This window comes from Akebia trifoliata, chromosome 1 (assembly GCF_017979445.1).
Source record: "Akebia trifoliata isolate Shusen 1 chromosome 1, ASM1797944v1, whole genome shotgun sequence".
NCBI classification, from domain to species: domain Eukaryota; kingdom Viridiplantae; phylum Streptophyta; class Magnoliopsida; order Ranunculales; family Lardizabalaceae; genus Akebia; species Akebia trifoliata.
In genome coordinates, this window is record NC_141375.1 from 32,738,970 (window position 1) to 32,760,383 (window position 21,414).

Sequence of the window (21,414 nt, forward strand, 5' to 3'; positions counted from 1 at the left end):
GGCCATAAAGAGAGTTAAACATTGCTGTCTCAAACACATTTTTTCTAAATGTATAGGTTATAAATTTTTAAAATGGGCTGATTTTTTGTGAGGATGATCTTCTCATCAAAAGTGATTAATAAAAATTAGATGATTTACAATTCTTCAACTTGTAAACTAGGGTTAGAAGTTTTGGAATGGGCTGATTTTTTGTGAATATGATCCCTATGATGAGGAGATCATCCTCACAAAAAATCAGCACATTCCGGATCTTCTAACCCCTATTTTGAAAAATGTTCGACCCTCTTTAGGGCCTTCAAACACACTTTCCCTTCACATACTAAATATTATACAACGAATCCCATCTGAATACGAAGCATCGGAAAAAAAACTCCTACAAAATCTTTGCTGAACTTCAATCAAAAATATGGAAGGCCCAAAATATCCATAATCACCTATTGGGACGTATTTTCTTTGGTTTGGATGTATTTGTTGAGTTAATTCAATTGAATTGACTCAACAAAATTTTGAAATATGGTTGCCATCTGCCACCAAAGGGTTAATGAGAGAAAAAAGAAGGAGAACACTGTTATTACTAAGTTAGAAAGATTTCAAATCTTACCAAGGGTCTTTGAAAATTCAAATAGATCACCGAATTGGCAATCCAACACCACAACCCTTTAGTTTTTATTAAAAAACTTAGATCCAAAGAAATTCAATAAAATAAATATTTTAGGGCTTGATTCTAAGTTTTGAAAATGGATGGTTGTTGAACTCCAAAATTTAAAATTAAAATTCAACAATGAAAAATAATATTTTTGAAAAGTTCTTAAAATTTTGTGCCCTACAACCATGTTGCAATGGATCATGTTTTTAGATACCATAAGGTGACCTCAACGGCCCTTAGTAAGATTTGAAATCTTACAAAGTTTGTAAGGCTAGCCTTACTAAAAAAAAATTACAAGTTTTGTACGATTCAAGACAAGTTAATCCTATGGAAATCTTTCTATTCAACCCTTCGTTGGACAAAAAGTGTTCAACAGCATTGGGTGTTAGAATTTTCCAAAAATGTTCGACTTGTGTTTGATTATTTTGCATCCAAATGGGGTTCAAATGAGTACTAAGTACTAGCTTCTAATAATCCCACTAAAATGACAAAAATGTCCTTTTTTAGGTGACCACTTCCCCACGTGTGAACACACGCAAACACCTGTCCATGTCCCCAACACATAGTAGACTGAAAGAATCCTCCATGATTGTATAGGAGTTGAGAACTTTGAGATTACCATCGTTTCGAGAGCAGTGAGAGTCACAATCTCTGAAGGTGTAGGACCCAAATCCCCAATCCGACAAACAAATCTCTAAGTCAAAGACAACCACAGAACAACACTCCTTTAAACTTTAAAGTGGGTTTAATTTTTGACTCAAATGGGTGGTGGACGTTCTTCCTTTTCAGATTTTATTTGATCGAAGTGTAGAATAATTTCTAATTAGGGTCTGTTTGATTGAAAATTCATTTTTAGGGATTATGGGAAGATGAGTTTAATCCTTTGATATCAAGAAAAGGGCTGGATTTTAGTTTTGGAGATATAAATGTGTGGAATCACAAATACTCTTACCATCATAAAAATCTAAAGAATGACAAATAAAAAAAAGATTAGAAAATTTCAATGAATTGTGATAATCTGACTTACCCACGTGGCATACTCAATTGACACCCTTGACGTGACAGGCTCGGAAATCGTAGATCTACTCCCTTCGAGATACATAACTATGGTTCCTCATAACAATATGCGGTATTGTATCTCGAGGTGAGCAGATCTACGATTTTCGAGCCTGTCATGTTAAGGGTGTCGATTGAGTATGCCACATGGGTAAGTCAGATTATCACCACTCAATTTCAATAATTAAAATTGTGAATCTCTAGAAATATGAGAAAATAATATCGATCTCAGTCAAACCGACACAAAAAATGAGAGAGCTTGTAGTGCAACACTAGCTTTTGCTAACGCCACCCCAAGGTGTGCGCTAATTCTTTGGTGATTTACATATGAATTGAGGTGGCGTTAGCAAAAATTGGTGTGGTAATAAAATCTTTTTGAAAAATAAGTCAATGCTGATTCACAGAAGGGTCCGCCTAGCCTTACCGAGTTAGTAAGTATTTCACCCTCACTAAGGTTCCTTAGGCTCACTTTGAGGCATCCAAAAACATGATCTACAAAGTTGTAGAGAACAAAATTCTAAGAACTTAATAAATAAATAAAAACCCCAAAAAAGTTATTTTACACCATTGAATTTCAATTTAAGTTTGGGAATTATGCTAAAGTTTAGTAGCCGTCCATTTTCAAAATCTTAAATCAAGTTCAAAGGAAATTCTTTTTTATTTTTAGATCTGAGTTTTTTGAAGAAACTTAAAAGGATTGTGGTGTTGAATTGCTATTCTGATAATCCATTTGAGCAAAACGACCCTTAGTAAGGATTAAAATCTTACTAAGTTAGTAAGGAAAATTTTCTATTCACAAAATTAAAATTAAAATTGAAATCGAAGGGGGACAGTGAAGCAATGGTGGTCCTGAATCGGATAAGTGTTTAAAAGTGGGGGGCTCAATCCATAAGGCACCACACGTATTGTAGTATTGTAAGTAGGAATGTGTGGAACCACACCCACACCCGCTCGTGGGGGATTCCCCACATAGTGTCTCATTCTCATGTTGTCATCACGTGAACTTCACGTGGTTCCCTTTCAAGGGGACTTGAACCAAGACTGAATTATGGGATTTGTGGGGGTTAGGAACCATTACTTCCGTCCTTTTGTTGTTTAAACTTAAAAAATAGTACAAAACAAATCATTATTTTTTACATAAAATCATCAATCTTAAAACATATTATTTAATTTAGAGTTATTATAGTGTCAGAGTGTACCAACCCTTAAGTCGCTATGCTATGGGGTCATCTTCTATCACACATATTTGTCATCTTATACAAAAGAGTCGTGATAATTGGATTGGCGTACTCAATTGATACACGGGTTTGGAATCGTAGATCTGCTCTCCTCGAGATATATAATTACAGTTCCCCGTAAAAATGTGTTTTTATATCCCAAGGGGAGCAAATCTACAATTCCTAAGCTTGTCACGTTAGGGGTGTCGATTGAATATGTCATGTTTATACAAAACACTTGAGGCCTATTTGGAAGTTGAAGTTGCAACTCTATAAATGTTGTTTGGATTGCCAACTCCCAAGAACAGTAAATTTCAAATTATATGAACTACAACTCCCATCTAAAGTGTTGGAGCTATACTTCATCCTACTTAGAGTAGCTTTTGGTGATGGATTTTGACATATTGTATTGGGTATCCTATAATGATTTTTAACTCTTGTCCGAGTTAGTTATTACGAACTCTCATTAATGTTTGAACTATGTACCTCGACCTTTCAATCATATATGTAAATAAAGATATCTAATTCCTTCAAATATACTATGTGGGGGAGATTAGAATCATCATGCATCCATGTCACATGTCGATTGGGAGACCATCAAGAGAAATATGTTGATTGTATAATCTAGAACATACGAAGTCCATCAAGGTAATGAATGTAGTCCCTAAGCACAACCCAACTCGTAGAAGATGGCATACACGCCTTTCAATGACAAATCTAACCTAACATTTAGAAAATTGATCTTTATATTTTAGGCTAACTGGGACATCTAGTCCTTACATGGCTTCTACATAAGAGGACGGTACATGAGATTCAGGGGACTTATATATATATGTATATATATCTCGTTATCTCCAAAAATATATCATGGTCGGGACACCATGGATTAGAATAACTGATTTGAGTTATATAATTACTAATAAAAACAAAATGTATGCAATCTTAATCAAGTAATTCCTAAACAACATCAAGTAAGAGGAAGATCAAGGAGTAAAGATTGAGAATGCCAAAAAATCACATAATAAATCAACAAAATCAAGTGGTTAATCATCATAAATACATTAAATCTTGGGTAAAATCAAGAGTTTTGGAACAACTCAAGCTCTTGATGTTATGTTGCTTCTTCTTCCTAGGTTTCTACGGTTGTTTACACTTGAAAACTCTACTACGTGAGAAGAAATAAAGATTTTGTACATTTCTCCGTGCATGAGAATCCCTATTTATAGATTTTTTGAGGTCCCAGATAGTTTTTCTGATCAAAACATACCTTATATTTATATGTTTTAACGTCATCTCGAGATTACTTTCTTTCATGTTGATAAGTGTTAAATCTATATTAGTTTATTAGTTTGTGAACTCTCCATTAATGATGATTATCTTTTTTTACCCATGTGAAGTGATCTCTTATCAATCAGGATTGGTTGTTGAACATGTACTGACATGTCTAATGGTGTCTGTTTGACGATCTTTTGGATGATTAACGATCTATGCACTTACTTTGGGTCCTTAGAATTGTTGATATTGGACATCGAGACAAGACCAAACGACTTGGCATGGTGGCGGCGCTCGAGTTTGACCAATAAACATTTCGTGGGGTGGGGTGGCCGGGTGGAGGCTCTAACTCGAACATGGGCTGCTTTGTGATTTGTGAAACTTCATCCCCAACAAGTAACTATGGATGATTCATTTACTTAAAATCTTACATAGACTACCGGCAAAACATGTCTCCAACATAGTCAAAGAGGACATGAAGTGGATAAGGGGAAGGCCCCACTTAGCTTAATAAAAAGAAACCTAAGAGATATTATATTGCCACATCAGCTTTTGCTAAGAGTACCCCAATTCTCAAGAAATCACCAAAAATTTACACACATCCCGGTGTGCTCTTAATAACAGTTGGTGTGGCAATAGAAACTCTAAAGTATCTGTGTCTTTCTGAAAACCGATGGGCGTACAGACAACATTGCAGCATTGTCCCCAAAAAGGCTAGCATTGATACGGACACAAGTGAAACAGTGCGTGCACCATGCCAGGGCAGGACCGCCACCCTAGTCCACATGTTCTCTTCTTATTAATATATATAAATACCTCAACCAAAGCAAAGACTTCACTTGTAACTCATTTCTTCACTTTGTTCTTATATTTTATTCATCTTTTCTCCTTATTTTCTTATATGGAGCTTCAACTTGGTCTTGCTCTCCCATGCAACCCAATAAACAAAGGGTTTGATCTAAACAACAATGTTTACGAGACATGGAACCATAATGTTGGTTGTTTTAAAATCAACAACAAGCGTAGTTTCGATGAGACCTTCGAGAATGCCAAATCAGATGTACCTCAAACTTTGCCTCTACTGTTGTTGTGGAACGACAAGCCAAATGACAAGGATGATGGTGAGAATCCCAAGAAGTCGTCCTCTTACACCATTGATCAGTAAGTATATAAGATGGGACTTGTGCCACTAACTTTTTTTAGTTTGTGTTTGTATCTTGTACTATTGGAGTAGTTGCTTAGCTATTCAACTCCTCTAGTACAAGATCGTCAATGTTTTTGTCCCCCTCACTACAACAACAACAAGAATCAATCTAATTTCTAATTTGTCGTCATTATATTTGTACATGTTTTTTAAACATTGGGTTTGGATTTTGAAATAAAAAAAACTACTTTGAACATCTTCATAAACTTAATATAAAATATTGCCCCAATTTTGTGAATAAAATGCTAATTTGTTTAGATTTAGATTGTTTGTCACATTGTCATATTAAGAACTTGATCTACAACTTTTAAATCAAATGTGAATGTGATTTCAGTGTTGCCAGCCAAAGAAAAGTTTACTTGTTGAAAATTGAATGAATCAATTAAGTAAAATGGACCCTCATTATAGATTAAATTAATTCAGTCCTTTTTTTTTTTTTTTAAAGGAATTTTCCTCACATGACTCTTTCAAGTAGAGGTCATGTTCATAATATTCTCTATGATTTTTGGGATCAAGATTATTCTCTTTTAATCGGAAAATTGACATCTCTGGTCAATTTACCATCTCGATCAATGTAACTCTTAGCATTTATAAGAAGATAAGATACCTTGTCTTGGGTATATTGTTTCAAATTATTCCATTACCTACCTTGGAATTTTTTATTTATCTAACTCTGCTTTTGCTTCAAATTTCGAGATGATACATGTACGGTTGAAATTATATGATATATGGTATGAAGTTATCTTTGATTACCAAAGTGGTAGAGATTTAACAAATCAAGGCTGATTAATGTGTAAATAGGAGTGATGGAGAGGAAGATTGTTTTGTGGGATGGCCACCCATCAAATCTTGGAGGAAAAAGCTTCATCCTCAGTATCAAGGAGGTCGTATCGATGATGATAATGATCGGAGGGAGGAAAATAGACGAGGTGGATTGAACTCAACGTATGTGAAGGTGAAGATGGAGGGAATGGCCATAGGAAGAAAAGTTGATCTTAGTCTTCATCAATCTTATCAGACGCTCACCAACACCTTGATTTGCATGTTTGGGAAATGTGAGTTAGATTTTATTTTTTTTAAATCCATTTTATCTGTATAAAAAAAAAAAAAAAATTTGTTTAATTTTTGTGTAGTTTATGAAACAGATCAGAAAAGCATGAAGAGGGGGACAGAGGAGGAGGACCGTACACGTTATACAGTGAGTTATCAGGACAGAGAAGGAGACTGGCTTCTTGTTGGAGATGTCCCTTGGAAGTACGTTTAGTCCTCTTTTTAACTTTTTCTTGTCCAGTTTTTTAAGGTTGCCCATGGATCGGATCGGATCAGGATCAGGGTCAATCAGGAACCAATCAATATGAGAGGATAATTTGTTGGATTAGATCCTAAACGAATCAAATCCTTATATGGTCTGAATATTTGGATTGAAATTTTGTTTTTTAAATAAATATAATGTAATCTATATCTTTTCTCACATATTATCTGATTCGGCCGATATTGGAAACCAAAAGCTAATTTATAAGATCATAATGGATTGGATTTTCAATACGATCTGATCCATTGAAAGCTCCATATAAATAAGGCTTTCGGGTCCATGACCTTTTGGCCCACAACTTGATAGACATCTACTTCCAAAAATCAATATGATTGGTGATGTCTCACCAATTTTTTTTTTTTTCAAACATTATACTTCATGGGCTTGGAATCAACCTTGGGCCAGTTGATAAAGTCCATGATGACAAAAAGAAACAAAAAAATTCAAAACCAAATGGCTAGAAAAGACCAATCATACTTATATTTTGGTTTACAAAGAAATAGGATCTGTTTAGGAATTATGGATTATATTGTTTGGTTTGGTTTGGAGGACTCATACTGCCACGTGGTTGTTTGATTTTACAGGACTTTCATCCAATCAGTGAAACGTCTGAAGATCCAAAGGAGTGGCAGTTGACAAGGTAGTAGTAGAATATGTTATTCTACTTTAGGTAGTATCTTAGTCAACCTATATAGTTTATGAAGAAGAAAAGTGTGATAATTTGCTTAGAAAAGTAGTGTTATTTGACGGCTTTTATTAGGCATCAATATCAGTTACGTGGTGTGTATGCAACTACTCAATGTAATAATATTTGTATTGGCTTTTTTATGAAGATAGGTTTCTTTCCTTTTTCTTTTCCTACCTAAACTCTATTAGGGTTATGTAATTTGATAACAATATCAATAGAATTCTGTGCGAGGAGTTCCAATGCTCAAATCTACTCTCTAGTGTGTTGTATCTCAATTTATGTGTAAATAAATAGGCACTCGCACTTGGTTCCTTCTTGGCACAACTGATGACATTCCTGGCAATATGTCCCTTCTCTGAGGCCCTCAGTGAAGAAGCCCATGCTCGAACCGTGAAGCAGCCACAGGAGAGATTATATCTGTGCATTCCAGGGTTCTCAAAGTCTCTCACGGGTCGCACCTGCACATATAATACAAGGCCACTTCCATTCACCTGTGGCCCAAAAGAGGGAAATTGAGTGGCGGTTTAGTCTATCCACTTAATTGCCCCTTCGTTGTTTGTTATCTTGAGATTTTAGATCGAATTGTTTGAAATCCCCAATGGGGATGTTCTGTAAATAGAAAAGATTAATTCGTTTAGGATTACAAAATAATACCTACCCCCACTTTGTTTGCTTTGCCACTAGTTTTAGTCTTGAGTTAGGGATTAATTCGTTCAGCTTCTAAATCCAATGTTAATGTTAAGTTCAGAAAATGACTAATAACATATTCTTGAATATAAACATGGGGAAAAAAAAACCTCAGCCATCCATTTTTCTACATTTTAGATCGTCAAAATCATATTTTTCTATTTCAAGACGAGCATAATTATGGAGGTGATCCACCAAGCTGGGCCATGGTTCCAAGATGATGTGACCCCTCAGGCACTCTCGACAACGTGGCAATTGTTTGGTGTTACGTTAAATGCCGAGATGCCCCATAACACACACCCCCTTCCCCTCCTCAATTCTTCGAAAATAAAACGGGGTTTCTATGTGGGTGAGTAAAGTTAGCAGTCATTGGCCGATGATGGGAGCAGAGCGATCACAGTTACCTCGGCGGTTGATCTGAAGCAGCTTGACCATATGCAATACTTGGTCCTGAACCATTTTCGGGTGGACTGGTGCCCCATTTCCCTTCTGCTTCTAGAGGCTCTAGGACATGGACTCCACCATCAGATAGGCCCAATGCAATCTGATTTGGTTCAGATGGATGAGCCGCAATTACATGTGGATACACCCTTGAGCTGTTACAAAAAATATTGTTAGCTATTTCTATAGGGATAAAGGAGCATAGAGTTTTCATCACTTCATGGAAATAAGTACCTGATATTAGAAGGCAGATAGGCTGTAGGACTGATCCGACACCTTAATCTAAGTGTATTGGCAGTGAAAATGCCGACACTTCCATCTCCAAAGCTCGCATATATCAATTTGCTATCACAGGAATATGTGGCATGTGTGATTGAACCGCTTGATTCTTGGGGGACCCACTACAGGAGAAACAAAATTCAATAAGATCACCAACAACTGAAAATATAAAAGATGAAAACCCTAGGCAGGAACCAACCACTAGGTGGTACTGAACTCCTTCGGTGTGCACTGGATTTTACAGAAAGAATGTTGGAATAATTTCCTTCTTTAGTGTAACCCAACTTTCCTCTTTAATAGAAAGGTACAAAATGCATGATGCAGACAAACTGGATGCCAAAACAAAATGATGAACAATGGATGGATATTACACCGCATGATTTGTATCCATGAAATCGACTAATCTATGTACACGTGTCAATTATTAAATCTTAAGCAAAATGACTATCCAACACACCTGTTTAAGGCATTCTAGTTTAGATGCTTCATATATGGCTATATGTGTTTCATGGACAGCCAGGAAGTGTATCTGATCTTGATGAAATTGGACGCGAGTCTCTGCAAGAGGAGCAGGAACTCTCCCAGAAGGAATCTGCAAGAATTTACTCGTTTGTTTCTCCCATGCATCCGTGCTCCAAATGCAAAGCTGGACAATAAATGGGAACTTATTAGTGGACAACTCCCAAATTGGATTCAAAGAAAGATTTGTTTGAAGTTATAAATTTTTTTTGGAATAGATGTAATTTCTTCTTCTCTGTTTTTCTTTTATAGAGGTAACCTAGGTAACAATGACACTGACTCGTTTAATGGTGTCTGACCCCAGTACCCCCACAAGCCCGATATGAAAACAACCATATGTTGAGAAATATACTTCTAAAATAGATTAGTTCATATTGTGAGAAAGAAGGTATTTAGGTACGATAATATGCATTAAAATCATATAACCAGTACATAATAATAGCCTTGAAACAAAACATTATACATTAGAGTTTATTTGAAAACATTTCAAAGAGTTTGCGACATGTTAATTCGACACTGTATGTCCAACATGGAAATCTATTGGAAAATGGACTGTTCATGTTACACGGTAACCATCCTTCCAAATCACAAAGTAAATAAATGCTGGTATGCCTCTTCGAGCTCTCCCTCCCTCTCCTTGATGATTGCCTCATAGAATCCCTTCCTCAGGGTAGTTTATTGTGAAAAACTTTTATCTAATTTGTTCTTAAATAAAATCACACGATAACTAGCTAGCACATGTAACTATATACCTGAGCATCAGCTCCTGATGATACAAGCACATTTAGCTCGTGAGAGAAGGCAAGGCCTGTAACTCTCTTCTGGTGGCCTTTGAGCTTGGTTTTAACCTGTGAAAAGTATGGCATTCAGATTATAATAATCTCAAATTTCATTTAGTTTTCAGCATATGTAATAGACAAAGTATAATAACTTCAGTCCAAGAAGAAGAAGACCTCATCAACTCGGACATTGTATATTTGAATTGAGAAATCCTCCATGCCTATGGCAATGATGTTATTGTCTTGTGGGTGGAAGGCAAGAAAGGTTGCTGCTGGAGGTGGGGGCATGAATGTAGTCATCGTCTGCATGAGATAATCAAGTCCATTAGCCATTATAAACTGTGAAAGATCGAAGATATGCCCACATATATGACCAAAAGCTTACCTTGAAGGTCATCATATTGAAAAGGGATATTTTCCCTCCTGATGCTGACATGACATAAGAATCGTTCTTTGAAAGTGCAAAGCATGGAACAGCATCTTCAGGGTTCATATCACTTATATCATTGGTCATTAATATTCCACTTAGAGGTTGCCACAATTGCGGAGCTACACTGGTGGTTGCCTACAGAAGGGATTTTATCGGGTAAATCTCATGCAAATGAGAAAAGTAGTGGGAGATGAGTAATTTTTAGCATACCTTTCCTGTTATGTTCCGCTCGTTCCTCTGCCATTTCCAAAGCTTGTGAACAGCATTAGATGTTAATGCTAATATGGCAACTCCCGAATTAGTATAAATCAACCTAGAAACCTGAAACAGACAACATGACAGGTATGAAACAGAAAAAGAACACACTAAGTAATCAGTCAAGCCCAAACCTGTTTCTCAAACTTTTTGGTATTGAAAACTGGACAAAATGGCAATCTATCCGTATAACCGCCCCCGTGTTCCAGTTCAAGGTTTAGGATTGGGCCACCATGATAATAGTATGCTATCTTATCATGGATTGAACGCGTGACAATCCCAAAAACAATTTTACAACATCCTATTTGTGATGTAACTGTTGACTAAAGCAATGTTTTATCACAACTGGATAAACCACCCACTCCTTCAAAGCCCACCAAGGAACACGTGTCGACACCAGTTTTATAAAAAACTGACACCACTGTCCAGTTCGACCCTGTTGAGCAACAAACTGAGGACATTCTTCCAACACAAACCAAGGGCTTGAACTGCTCCTCAAACTTTTCGTAATTGAATTAGATTGTTTTGATATAAAGAATATTTTATTGATGACAGAAAATAAAAAGAACAAGCACGCACAAGAATAAAGCAAAACAGAACAGTTACCACCCTATAAAACCTCTGTAAACGCAATCTCACCTTAGCATGAGATCCTAAAAGAAAACACATTTAGGTTCCTTAAAGGCTTTATACTAAAAGAAAAGGTAGCCCATAACGCTTACAATAACTTCCTAGATGAAACTCTTCTTCCTTTGAAAACACAGTTGTTTCTTTCCCTTCATATAACTAAACATAGATCAAAAGGAGTCGAACTCCAAAAGAATCCTTTCCCTTGATAAAAACACCATGGATTGCCAAGATTGAAACAATGACAATATGTAATATGGAAAACACCAGTCGATTATGAACGAAGACAGGAGATGAGACGAAATCATAGAAGCAAAACTAAGTGGATAAGGATATGAAAGACACCCTTTCTGCTAGCCTTGCATAATGATAAAAGGGCGTGACAAATGAAACCTCAAGAGATGAGGTGGTCCATTGTGAGAACGTTGTTCAAGACAACAAACCAAGTAAAGAATGTTACTTTTGTGGGAACCTTTGGACAGAGTTGAAATTATAAATTATTTTAAAAGGGTTTCTGTCCACTGTGGTTGCAGAAATTGGATGGATGAAGAAAACAACATTGCTTGGGAAAAAGATTTAATAGAGAAAATTCCACCTCAGTCTTATTCTAAAGTTCAAAAAGGCATAAACAACTAATGACATGTATAATTATAGCATTTATTCTTTTAGTGTTAAGAGAACTTTAGTCATATGAAAATAGGGCCTTCTAGTTTGGGGATAGAGACGTATTGTATAACAAAAGTATGGGAAATTTTGTTAATAAACATCTATAATTTATTTTATTAAAAATGTTCACAACATTCATGGAGTCTTTAAATTGTATTTTTTTTCCAGAACCGAGGTATCCAAGAAAGGGAGTGAGGAGTGCAACACAAGGACTTCCCAAGAGGTCACCCGTCCTAGTACTACTCTCGCCCAAGCATGCTGAACTATGGAGCTATAATGGGATATGATGCATTAGTGCTGGTATGATTCGTTACATTACATAAAATAATAGAATTAGAACATTATATGTGAATACTGCAAACTCATCACCAAGGTAGCAGAAAGTGAGTGAAAGGGGTTTTAAACCCACGTCTAATGTATTATCACTCATAGACTTTGCCAACTTACCGATCTGGCACCATTCACAAGTGAACCATCTTAAGATTACAAAATACATCAAATCAATTCTAAGTATTTGTTTATGTTTAATAAGAACGTAAATGATTAGATGAATGTGCTAGCTCTCATTCAATACATCTCATATGCATGCAACTAAAGGAGCAGCAGTTATTTTTATTTCTACTTGATTTGTGTTTTAAATTACAAAAACAAGATAGTGAATAGATAGTTCATATACCACAATTTATTTCTACAAATGAATGAATATCATGTGTGATATACAAGTCATTTTTACAACCAACTTGTAAAATTAGAACTAAGTTCTATTTTTTTTTTCAAAAAACAAATTAGAAATAACTAATGCTTGGGAAAAATATTGCTCCAATCAAGTTGTAGATTGGACCAAGCTATATGAAATGTAATTCACTTATGCACTATTGGAAATAAGGATGTTTTTATTCTTTTATTTCTTTGTAAGGGCATTTACGTCTATTCACTCTTTTACTAATATATATATTTGCCAAGCTCTCATAATGAGACTAGGCAATTACTTTTCTGCAATTCTTCTTGCACAACCATCGAGGTTTAAGGTAAAAATACAAGAAACTGTTTTTTCAGGATAAATGCCTCATGATGCATTTGGACCTCTAAATCTCAATTTTTTTTATAAAAAAATGCCCCGAGAACTTTCACCATTATCTTGAAATGATAAGAACACCCAAATCTCATTTTGATATGATTATATGATCTACAAAATGATCGGATTTTTTTTCTAACAAACAATAAAGTGGAAACCCAACTTCGATTAAAACATGCGACTTGGAGGGGATCTAAGCTGGGAGGGTGGGGGAATCAACTAACACAATTACATTTTATTATAGACATTGCAACATTTTGGTTAATTTTCACTTGTAACTGAAATTTCAGTTGAAATGAAGAATTTTTACATGGAAAATGCACCCCAAAAAAAAAAAAAAACTGGGAGTGATACTTTGTGTCAGTTCAGTGGGAATGGAAACATTTCACAAGATGATGGAAATTTAATACTACTGATAGGTGCATTGTGTCCCTGGGTAATTTTGTGGCAGCAAATGTTTTCTTGAAAGACCGTAACACTGGCAATAATTTTTTGGTTAAAATATGACATCAATACCTGCAAGATCAGTCGGTGAAATTTGAAGTCCCATTGAAAAAATGAATTCAGAGGCACTTGTAGCAGAATAGACACATACCTTTATTGGTAATAAATTATCAGGGAGCCTCAGGGAGCGGCATTGAGATTGTTCGCTGATTTCGGTCAATTTCCAGATCTTAGATTTCTCTATTGAGTCATCAACCATTCTGGGTTTCACGTCTGCCAGACTTCGATTGTCTCCATTCTAAAGAAAAGCTCAAAAGAAGTTAACGATTGTTTCAGAATATATATATATAACAATGTATAACGTTTTGACCATCCCATGAAAAGATAATAATAATTTTACCAGTCCAATCATTGCTGCAAGTGGAGCACCTCGATCTGCAACCCCACTACTTGTTCCAGCAATTGCACTGTCAGCTCCTAATGTGCTAATTGTGGATGCCTGAAAGACAAGTAACAATTCATACTTAACAAAAAAACGTTCACATCATAAGCTATGATGTTTTATAGTTCAAGCTACCTTCACAACAGCCTCAGAAGCCGCTCTTGAAGTATCGAAGGTATGTAGCAGCCGAAGCCCATCTGTATTAGCTAATATTTTAATACCATCAGTGTTGGTTGAAACAGCTAACAAAAATCCTCCATTGTTGAATCGAATGCGTGGATTGGCCTGCAAAGATTTATAACATATAACACTTCTTATTAATTTCAATTTGTTAAAAAAAAAGAATGCTTTACATTTTTTAAAATATTTATTATAATAAAATATTTGTGTACAGCTCAAGCATATCCAACATGGATACTTATCCCTACAGAACCGTATCCTCAAAGGTAGCATTTTTCATATGGTTAGTTGCATTGACAGAATTCTAACGATGAATAAAATTATTGCTCAGGGATTATCCTTATCAATCATTGTACCATGTGTCTTGTTAGTGGTGAGTTTGTTGTCCATCTACTAATCCATTGCATCTTTGTCTCGAATAATTGAAGTCACTTCATGTTCCGTTTCAATTATCATGGATGTTTTCCAGTATCTAACTTGTCCTTATTCAAAGCTGGTCTTGTAAAGTGTTTTTGGGTAGAGAAAGGATTTATGAAGGATAACGCCATTTGCTGGATGTTGGGGCATCTAGAAGAGATCAAAGACAGGCTTTTGAGGGGAATCAGCACTCCTTTCAAGAGGTTATTTGATATCTTGGGCTCTTGTACTTATGGTGTCTCAAGTTTAAATGTTTAAAGAATTTAAGGTGTCTACTTTGAAGATCTTTAATTTAGATAGAAATCTCTTTGTAAAGGTGTGGGTAAGTATAGCTACTATATATTGTTTGGTGGTAGCTTCCTCACCTCCCATTAACTTTATTTACTTCTTCTATTAAAATAAATGACTTTTTTCCTCAAAAAAATATATATAACAAAACCTATGACTATTACCGGTAATCCACCGCCTGCATCAATGGTCATCAAGACATTAGGATTGTCCATGTCCCAAATTTTGATCACAAACTCATCACCAGCAGCCAAGAATCGATTCTTGGTAGTGTCAAACTGCACAACCCCATTAGATCGTTGCTTCCGAAAACCTTGATACGTTCGTTTCACTGCCCCTTCACTTTCATTCCATTCAACAAGGAATGATTCTCCTTCTTTACCAGTCCCACAAGAGAAAGCCTGGTAATTGTCCATAGATCATGAAAGACAAATGCTTCAGTTAAATGTATCATATAACGGAAGAGCTCAACCTACTATAATTATTAAAAACATGGGAAAGCTAGAAAAAAAATGCAACCTTGTCCCATCAGCACTGTAGGCCATTGTTGTACACCAATGACCAGGTGCATCATAGTCAACTCTTGATCCCACATTATCATACAACCATGCCTTAATCTTCCCATCAGTAGAAGTTGAAAAGATAAACTGAAAGAAAAATCGAGAGTGAGAAGTTCTCAGGGAAACTCCAACTGCCAGCTGAACCAAAATGAATAAGAAGAATATAACTAGAAAAAGAGATGTAAAAAATACCTGAATATCTTCCTTATAGTGTGGACATACAGAAAACACAGGTGCTTCATGACCTTCAAAGGTGTACTGCCTAGCACCAGTGACTGCATCCCATACCTGCAAATGCTCAAGTATTAGTTATTGAGATACCAAAGCTTAGCACTCCATCACAGGAAATGGAACAACCAAACCAACCTTGATAGCCTTGTCATCTCCACAAGTTACGACGCACAGTTGTTTGTTTGGATGAGAGAAAGCAAGATCATTAACACTACCAACATGAGCATCAATCTACAAAACCACCAGGAATTTCGAGAAAGAAGCCAATCAACATTTGTGGAAACAGATATAAGACACAAATTGAAATTCCATAACATAGGACCTATCAATATATATATGTTGATAGGTAACATATAAAGAATATTTGCAACTAAAACTTGGTGGAGCACCACATGGAGAGATACAGAATAGATCGATGGCACACCAAAAAAAGGAAAAAATAAATAAGTAAAGGGGCCTTGTTAACTTGTGCCCTAAGGGCACACTTTAGAAATTGGATTTTGTACCGAAAATACCCTTGAAAGTTTATTTTTATACCAAAATACTCAAATTCCAATTTCTAAAGTGTATTTATTGCACTTTAACACGTGCCCTTAGGGCACACGTTAACAAAACCCTAAATAAATTGATGAAACAAACCTCCAAGTGGTGCCGGAGATCATCGCCACCATGATAGGAATATATGTGCACAATATGCTTGGAATACGCAACACCTGAAATGGCACAAAATTCCATTAGTAGCAAAATCAAACAACTCTCATCCTCAAATGTTTGTTATGTAGTCCATGTTTCTGGTATAAGAATGAAATACAAGTTTTTTTCTTTCTTTCTTTTCTTTTGTGTGTGTGTGTGTGTGTGTGTGTGTGTGTGTGCATGTGTGTAGGGAGAGAGAGGGGGAGGGGGCATACCAAAAAGAGCACCATCAGGACTCCATATCACTCGGGTAACGAAAATGCCCGGTTCCTTGACCAGATCCGCCTGTATACAATAACAGAAATGAGATTAACCCTATGATAGGTGATGAAAAAAGCATCAAATGCAAGCTCTTAAAGGTTATTTGTGATTCGAGGGCACACCTGCAAAGTTGGTGGACACGCTGTAACATCCCAAATCTTGAAATTTCTAAGAGCAAGCCTTTCCCTGCTACCTAGCTCCCACACTGCAATATCACCACCACTTGTTCCAACTGAAATTAAAAGCCACCACCAATCAGAAGCCATCTTAAAAGTTAGCATCTTTCCATTTATATGTTGATCCAGAAGAACAAAACAATATACAGAAACGTAAATCAATACATTAAAACAAGCATAAGCTAACCAAGAAGTAGGGTCTGCTGCACTGGGTGGAAATCCATGCTCTTGACAGCAGAACCCTGATTCAGGACTATGACAACATTCTTAGGCACTTCATCGGTAGGGTATAAGTTCTGAGTATGGTTCTGTCCAGTGTACGAGATAGGTAAAATATTCACAGGCAGATTATTGACCTGCAAGAGAATAGCATGAAGTGGAACCAGTTAACACAGCTAGATTCAAGTCAGAACTTCAAAAAGAAACCAGAGATCTTATTAATAAAAGCTACAAAATCCGTAGTGGGGTTGAAAAGCGGATCAAGGACAACTACATGGAAAAGACAAAAGGAATGCTAAAGTGAAATATATATAGTATCTTAATTATTTAATATATAAATATATATATACAATACCTCATCTGACATCCCTAAAGGCCTTGATCTCTTCATCGCATGTTCAGAATCTGCTGTTTGATAATCGACAGATGAGTTATTGGTAGGAGTCCTTGGACGCTTTAACATAGCTGCTATCATGATGAAGAAGTAAACATGGAAGGAAAGGCTTCAGTAAACAGGAGGTCACTGGAGTTGAGAAGGGAAAAAAGCACAAGGAATATGGGAGCCGTACAATACCACATGGATTCTACATAACAATGAAACTCTATATATATAAAGCAATTGGCATATTGGCATCATATGATATGGATTCAATGTAACAAGGACACCCCGTTTAATAGAAAAACAACTGGCATGCTAGATGTGTGTTGGACACGTGCAATGGTCTTAATGAGGTAAAAGCTTCATTCAGATATGCTTTGTCTAATTTTTATTTTCGTGTTTTTTGGCTATCACTTTTGGACACATGTCAGGCCAATATCATTCATTTAGAACCACAAACAGTTTCTTATATTGTACACTTATTTAACTAATAGTCTAATATATATGCAAAAAATCTCTGCATGGCATTAGATGTGTCAACATGTAAAATATATGGAGGATGGAAAACTTGGATTGAGGTAGTAAGAAATGATCATAATACACGTGCTTTGACAGAAAATATAGCTCAAGGCAGGCTTGAAGTGCAAAAAAAGAATTCATGTTGGTGATACCAATATTTGGATGAGAATTGACGACAAATCACCATATCCGGGAAAGCATATCTAAGAATTAGCACACATGTCTAAGCACAGGGTGCAAATATACAATCAAGAAAAAGCTTCAAAACAGAACCAATTCAATAAGAAAGCCATATACCATAAGTACCTGCATTATTAGAAGGACCTAAGCCCATGGGCCCAACAGAAACTGTGGGATGAGGCAAAGCAGAGGGATTAGCCATCCATCCGGCAAGAGATGGAATCGGTGCGAGTGCTGGTCCAGACTGAAATGGCTGAACAAAGAACACCACCAAAATCAAGTTTCTTTAAAGCAAAAAATATGTGACTACTATCTAATTTCACTTACCCCATGAGCACCCAATGGTGGGAAAGCCCCCCATTAGTGGATTTGTGACAGGGGATGGAGCCCGAGCACCATTTGGTTGCCCACACGTATGGTCCACAAAGAGGGTCTTGATGTCGGGATTGGGCCTCGGATTCTTACAAAGCTGATGTTGCCAATTTAAACTGCAACCCAATAACCATAATGGTGCATAAAAAACTTGACTTAATAAATAAAAAGAATGAGGCAGTGAAATTCCTGAATAATTTACCTCTGATTTATTAGTGTCCTTAGCCGTGAATTCTTCAAATTGGGGAACTGAAGTTTATCGCGAAAAAGGGGATTCGCCTCAATCAACTTCTTGAGCTCGGTAAGCATTACAGACCTTGCCGACCTAGTGTCCCCATACTTAGATAACTGCTCATTCTCCCTGCAAATGCAAGAATGTTTCCATTGGACGACTCCCAACAATAACAAAAAGAGACGAACTAAGTTGCAACAAAAAAACCTAAATTCAAATTCACCTAAATGTTCTTCGTTACCTGGAATTATCTAATGTAAAAGAGGAGAAGTAAGTTGCAACCAAAAAAACCCAATTTCACCAAAATGTTCTTCATTACCTGAAATTCTCTAATGTAAGAAGCTGTGTAATTTCCTTGAAGAGCTCATCGTTAAAAGCCGAGAACACTCTCAAGTCCTTCATAAGAATATCCACTGCTTTAGAACGATCACGCCTACAATTTCCACACAATTTAAATCAAAAATCAAAGAAAAGAACATGAAGAACATGAAGAAGAAACTCAAATTTATCAAAGCCACGAACTTATCCAGAGCTTCGAGGTATTTCTGTTTTCGGATCTCAAAGAAGATCTTCATCGAGTATCTGTTATCGTCCACCTTAGTAAATCCAGACAGATATTTTTCGACTTCATCCCATTCTCCGTTTTGTACGCCATCCTCAAAATACTTCATGTTGAAGAAAAACCCCGATTCTTGCTCCAATCTTCTCACCCAACCAAAAGGATATAATTAGTCCTAAAAAACACTTGAAACAAACCAAAAAAAACCCAGAAATTCAAAAAATAAAAAATTACGAAGTAAATAATCCCTACTTGTGAACGGTTTCCTTGAATTTCTCTTCATCGAGGAACTGGAGTATAAGAAAAACTAATTCTCTGCTAAGGGAAGACATGTTTGTCCCCTTCAACAACTACTCCACTCGTCTTCCAAAATCAAACCCTCATAGATAGATCGATCCAATAACCTAGAGACAGAAATTAAGATTCAAACTGATCGAAAATCGAAAATAGGGTTTAGATCAACCAAACGACAAGGTCAAACAAATCAAAGAGACTTCAAATTTCTCTCTTCGATCGATTAAAGAGAGAAGAAATCGATCGAACAAAAAATTCTTCTTTTTTTTTCTCTCTCTCTCAGACTTTATTTCTTTCTTTGGTCGAGATATGAGAGAGACATAAAAGCTAACAAACAAAATTAAGTGAGATGGATATAAATATATATATATACATATATATTATATATAAGTACAAGTCCTTATTGGAAAGGTAAGTGTACTTATCTGATAAGACCACTTGTCTCTCACTAATAAGTGCAGTTTCTTATACATAATTCGCACGAAGTCCTTCTTAAAAAAAGGAGTTTTAGTCTAGTGGTTTTCGGAGAAAATGTAGCGGTGCATCGCAGGTGAATCATCCCCAGTGCGCTTTATAATGGCACCGTATGATTAAAATGAAATGTTAGGTTCAACGGTTATGATTTAAATAGTCAACAGTTAGGATTTAAATGGAGGTTTTGTGTTTCCGTGTTTGAAGGGATATCGGATTAATGGTTTTAAGACCCTGTCAAAAAAGGGTCCACAATTGTGATTTTAAAAACTGTTTATTGACCGAATTTTTCTCCTATCGACATCTTAAATCCTTTAAAAACTATTGGTTTTGAAACTTGATAATATCTGTTTCGTCTTGGACCTGTCGATTCCGAGTTCACTCGCCCATGTCTTTGATTATTTTAAGGAAAATGTTGAGATGACACAAGTTATTTACTACAATTCTCACAAGTCCAACGTGGGATATGCACCTAATCATATATCTGTTTTCTCTCAATACGAGTAAAAATCATCTACGATTATACGTGCATCTCCACGTCAGAATTGTGAGAATCACAATAAATCTTGTGTCATCCCACTACGACTCTTATTTTAACTATTGTATATTTAAAGAAAAATCTTAGAGTGAATTCGTTTTTCATTGTGTTTTTTACTAGTGTGATTTGAATCATAGACATGTTTCTTCGAGATACGAGTAAAAAGTATCTATGATTATGTGCCTCATGCAATGTGAAATGCAGTGAAAAACAAAGTCAAGCCAACACAACTTATATGTATATTAAAAAAAAAATTATTATTATTTTAGATTTAAGAGGAGGAGTGACATTGAAATTGACATTGTTTTACACAATAGTGTGTATAGATCTATAGATATTTTTCAGGATGAAAAGCATTTATGGTTCTATATGCAAATCCACGTCAACAATGTGTGAAACGATGTCAATTTCATGTTACTTCAACATTTTCCTATAGATTTTGAACCTAATTATTTAAATTATGAAAAAAAAAAAAAAAAAATTAAGGTTAGACGAGTCACATTGACTCTTGGAAAAGTCAATGTGAATAACAATTACATTGAAAAGCGTAAAAAAGAATATATAATTAAAATAAGAGAGTTATTATTGTCACGCCAATTTTTACTAACGACACACCAATTGTGTGCAATTCTTTACTTGATTTATATAAGAGTTGGTGCGGCATTAGTAAAAGTTGGTATGTCAATAGTAACTCTCTTTAAATAATTCACAAATATTTAAATTAAAAGATTGATTATATTTATATAAAAAAAAATATTAAAATTGATGTATCCATTAGGGTGATTTAGATATAATCCTCTTGATTT

The 21,414-nt window shown here is 35.7% G+C and overlaps 2 protein-coding genes across 3 annotated transcripts; one reads left to right on the forward strand and one right to left on the reverse strand.

The window, feature by feature from the left end:
• Positions 1–5,047: 5,047 nt before the first annotated feature.
• On the forward strand, positions 5,048–7,499 carry LOC147411866 (auxin-induced protein AUX22-like). 2 transcript variants are annotated; one of them, XM_086453282.1, is made up of 4 exons: positions 5,048–5,352; positions 6,197–6,450; positions 6,529–6,649; positions 7,292–7,499. In XM_086453282.1, the coding sequence occupies exons 1-4, from the start codon at positions 5,093–5,095 to the stop codon at positions 7,341–7,343; spliced, it is 687 nt and encodes a 228-aa protein (XP_086309408.1). In that variant the 5' UTR covers positions 5,048–5,092; the 3' UTR covers positions 7,344–7,499. The 2 variants fall into 2 exon arrangements, with proteins under 2 accessions (XP_086309408.1, XP_086309414.1); XM_086453288.1 differs by having other exon boundaries at positions 6,541–6,649.
• Positions 7,500–8,147: 648 nt separating this feature from the next.
• LOC147411867 (protein TPR3-like) lies at positions 8,148–19,926 on the reverse strand. Its single transcript, XM_086453293.1, is given in 26 exon segments — positions 8,148–8,678; positions 8,758–8,924; positions 9,260–9,448; positions 10,074–10,169; positions 10,275–10,403; positions 10,486–10,665; positions 10,741–10,851; positions 13,749–13,895; positions 13,998–14,096; positions 14,175–14,324; positions 15,089–15,322; positions 15,440–15,571; positions 15,677–15,772; positions 15,851–15,946; positions 16,355–16,428; positions 16,624–16,693; positions 16,792–16,901; positions 17,033–17,201; positions 17,420–17,532; positions 18,269–18,395; positions 18,470–18,500; positions 18,502–18,630; positions 18,717–18,875; positions 19,066–19,179; positions 19,269–19,448; positions 19,558–19,926. Coding segments are annotated over 26 exon segments (3,378 nt in total). The 5' UTR covers positions 19,638–19,926; the 3' UTR covers positions 8,148–8,482.
• Between the last annotated feature and the right edge of the window lie 1,488 nt (positions 19,927–21,414).

What these genes read in the sequence shown, in the direction of transcription:
- LOC147411866 (XM_086453282.1), top strand. Translation starts at nt 5,093, where the DNA reads ATGGAGCTTCAACTTGGTCTTGCTCTCCCATGCAACCCAATAAACAAA. An exon ending in GATTTGCATGTTTGGGAAAT is followed by an intron (nt 6,451 to 6,528) that starts GTGAGTTAGATT and finishes ATTTTTGTGTAG; the next exon opens with TTTATGAAACAGATCAGAAA. An exon ending in GTTGGAGATGTCCCTTGGAA is followed by an intron (nt 6,650 to 7,291) that starts GTACGTTTAGTC and finishes TTGATTTTACAG; the next exon opens with GACTTTCATCCAATCAGTGA.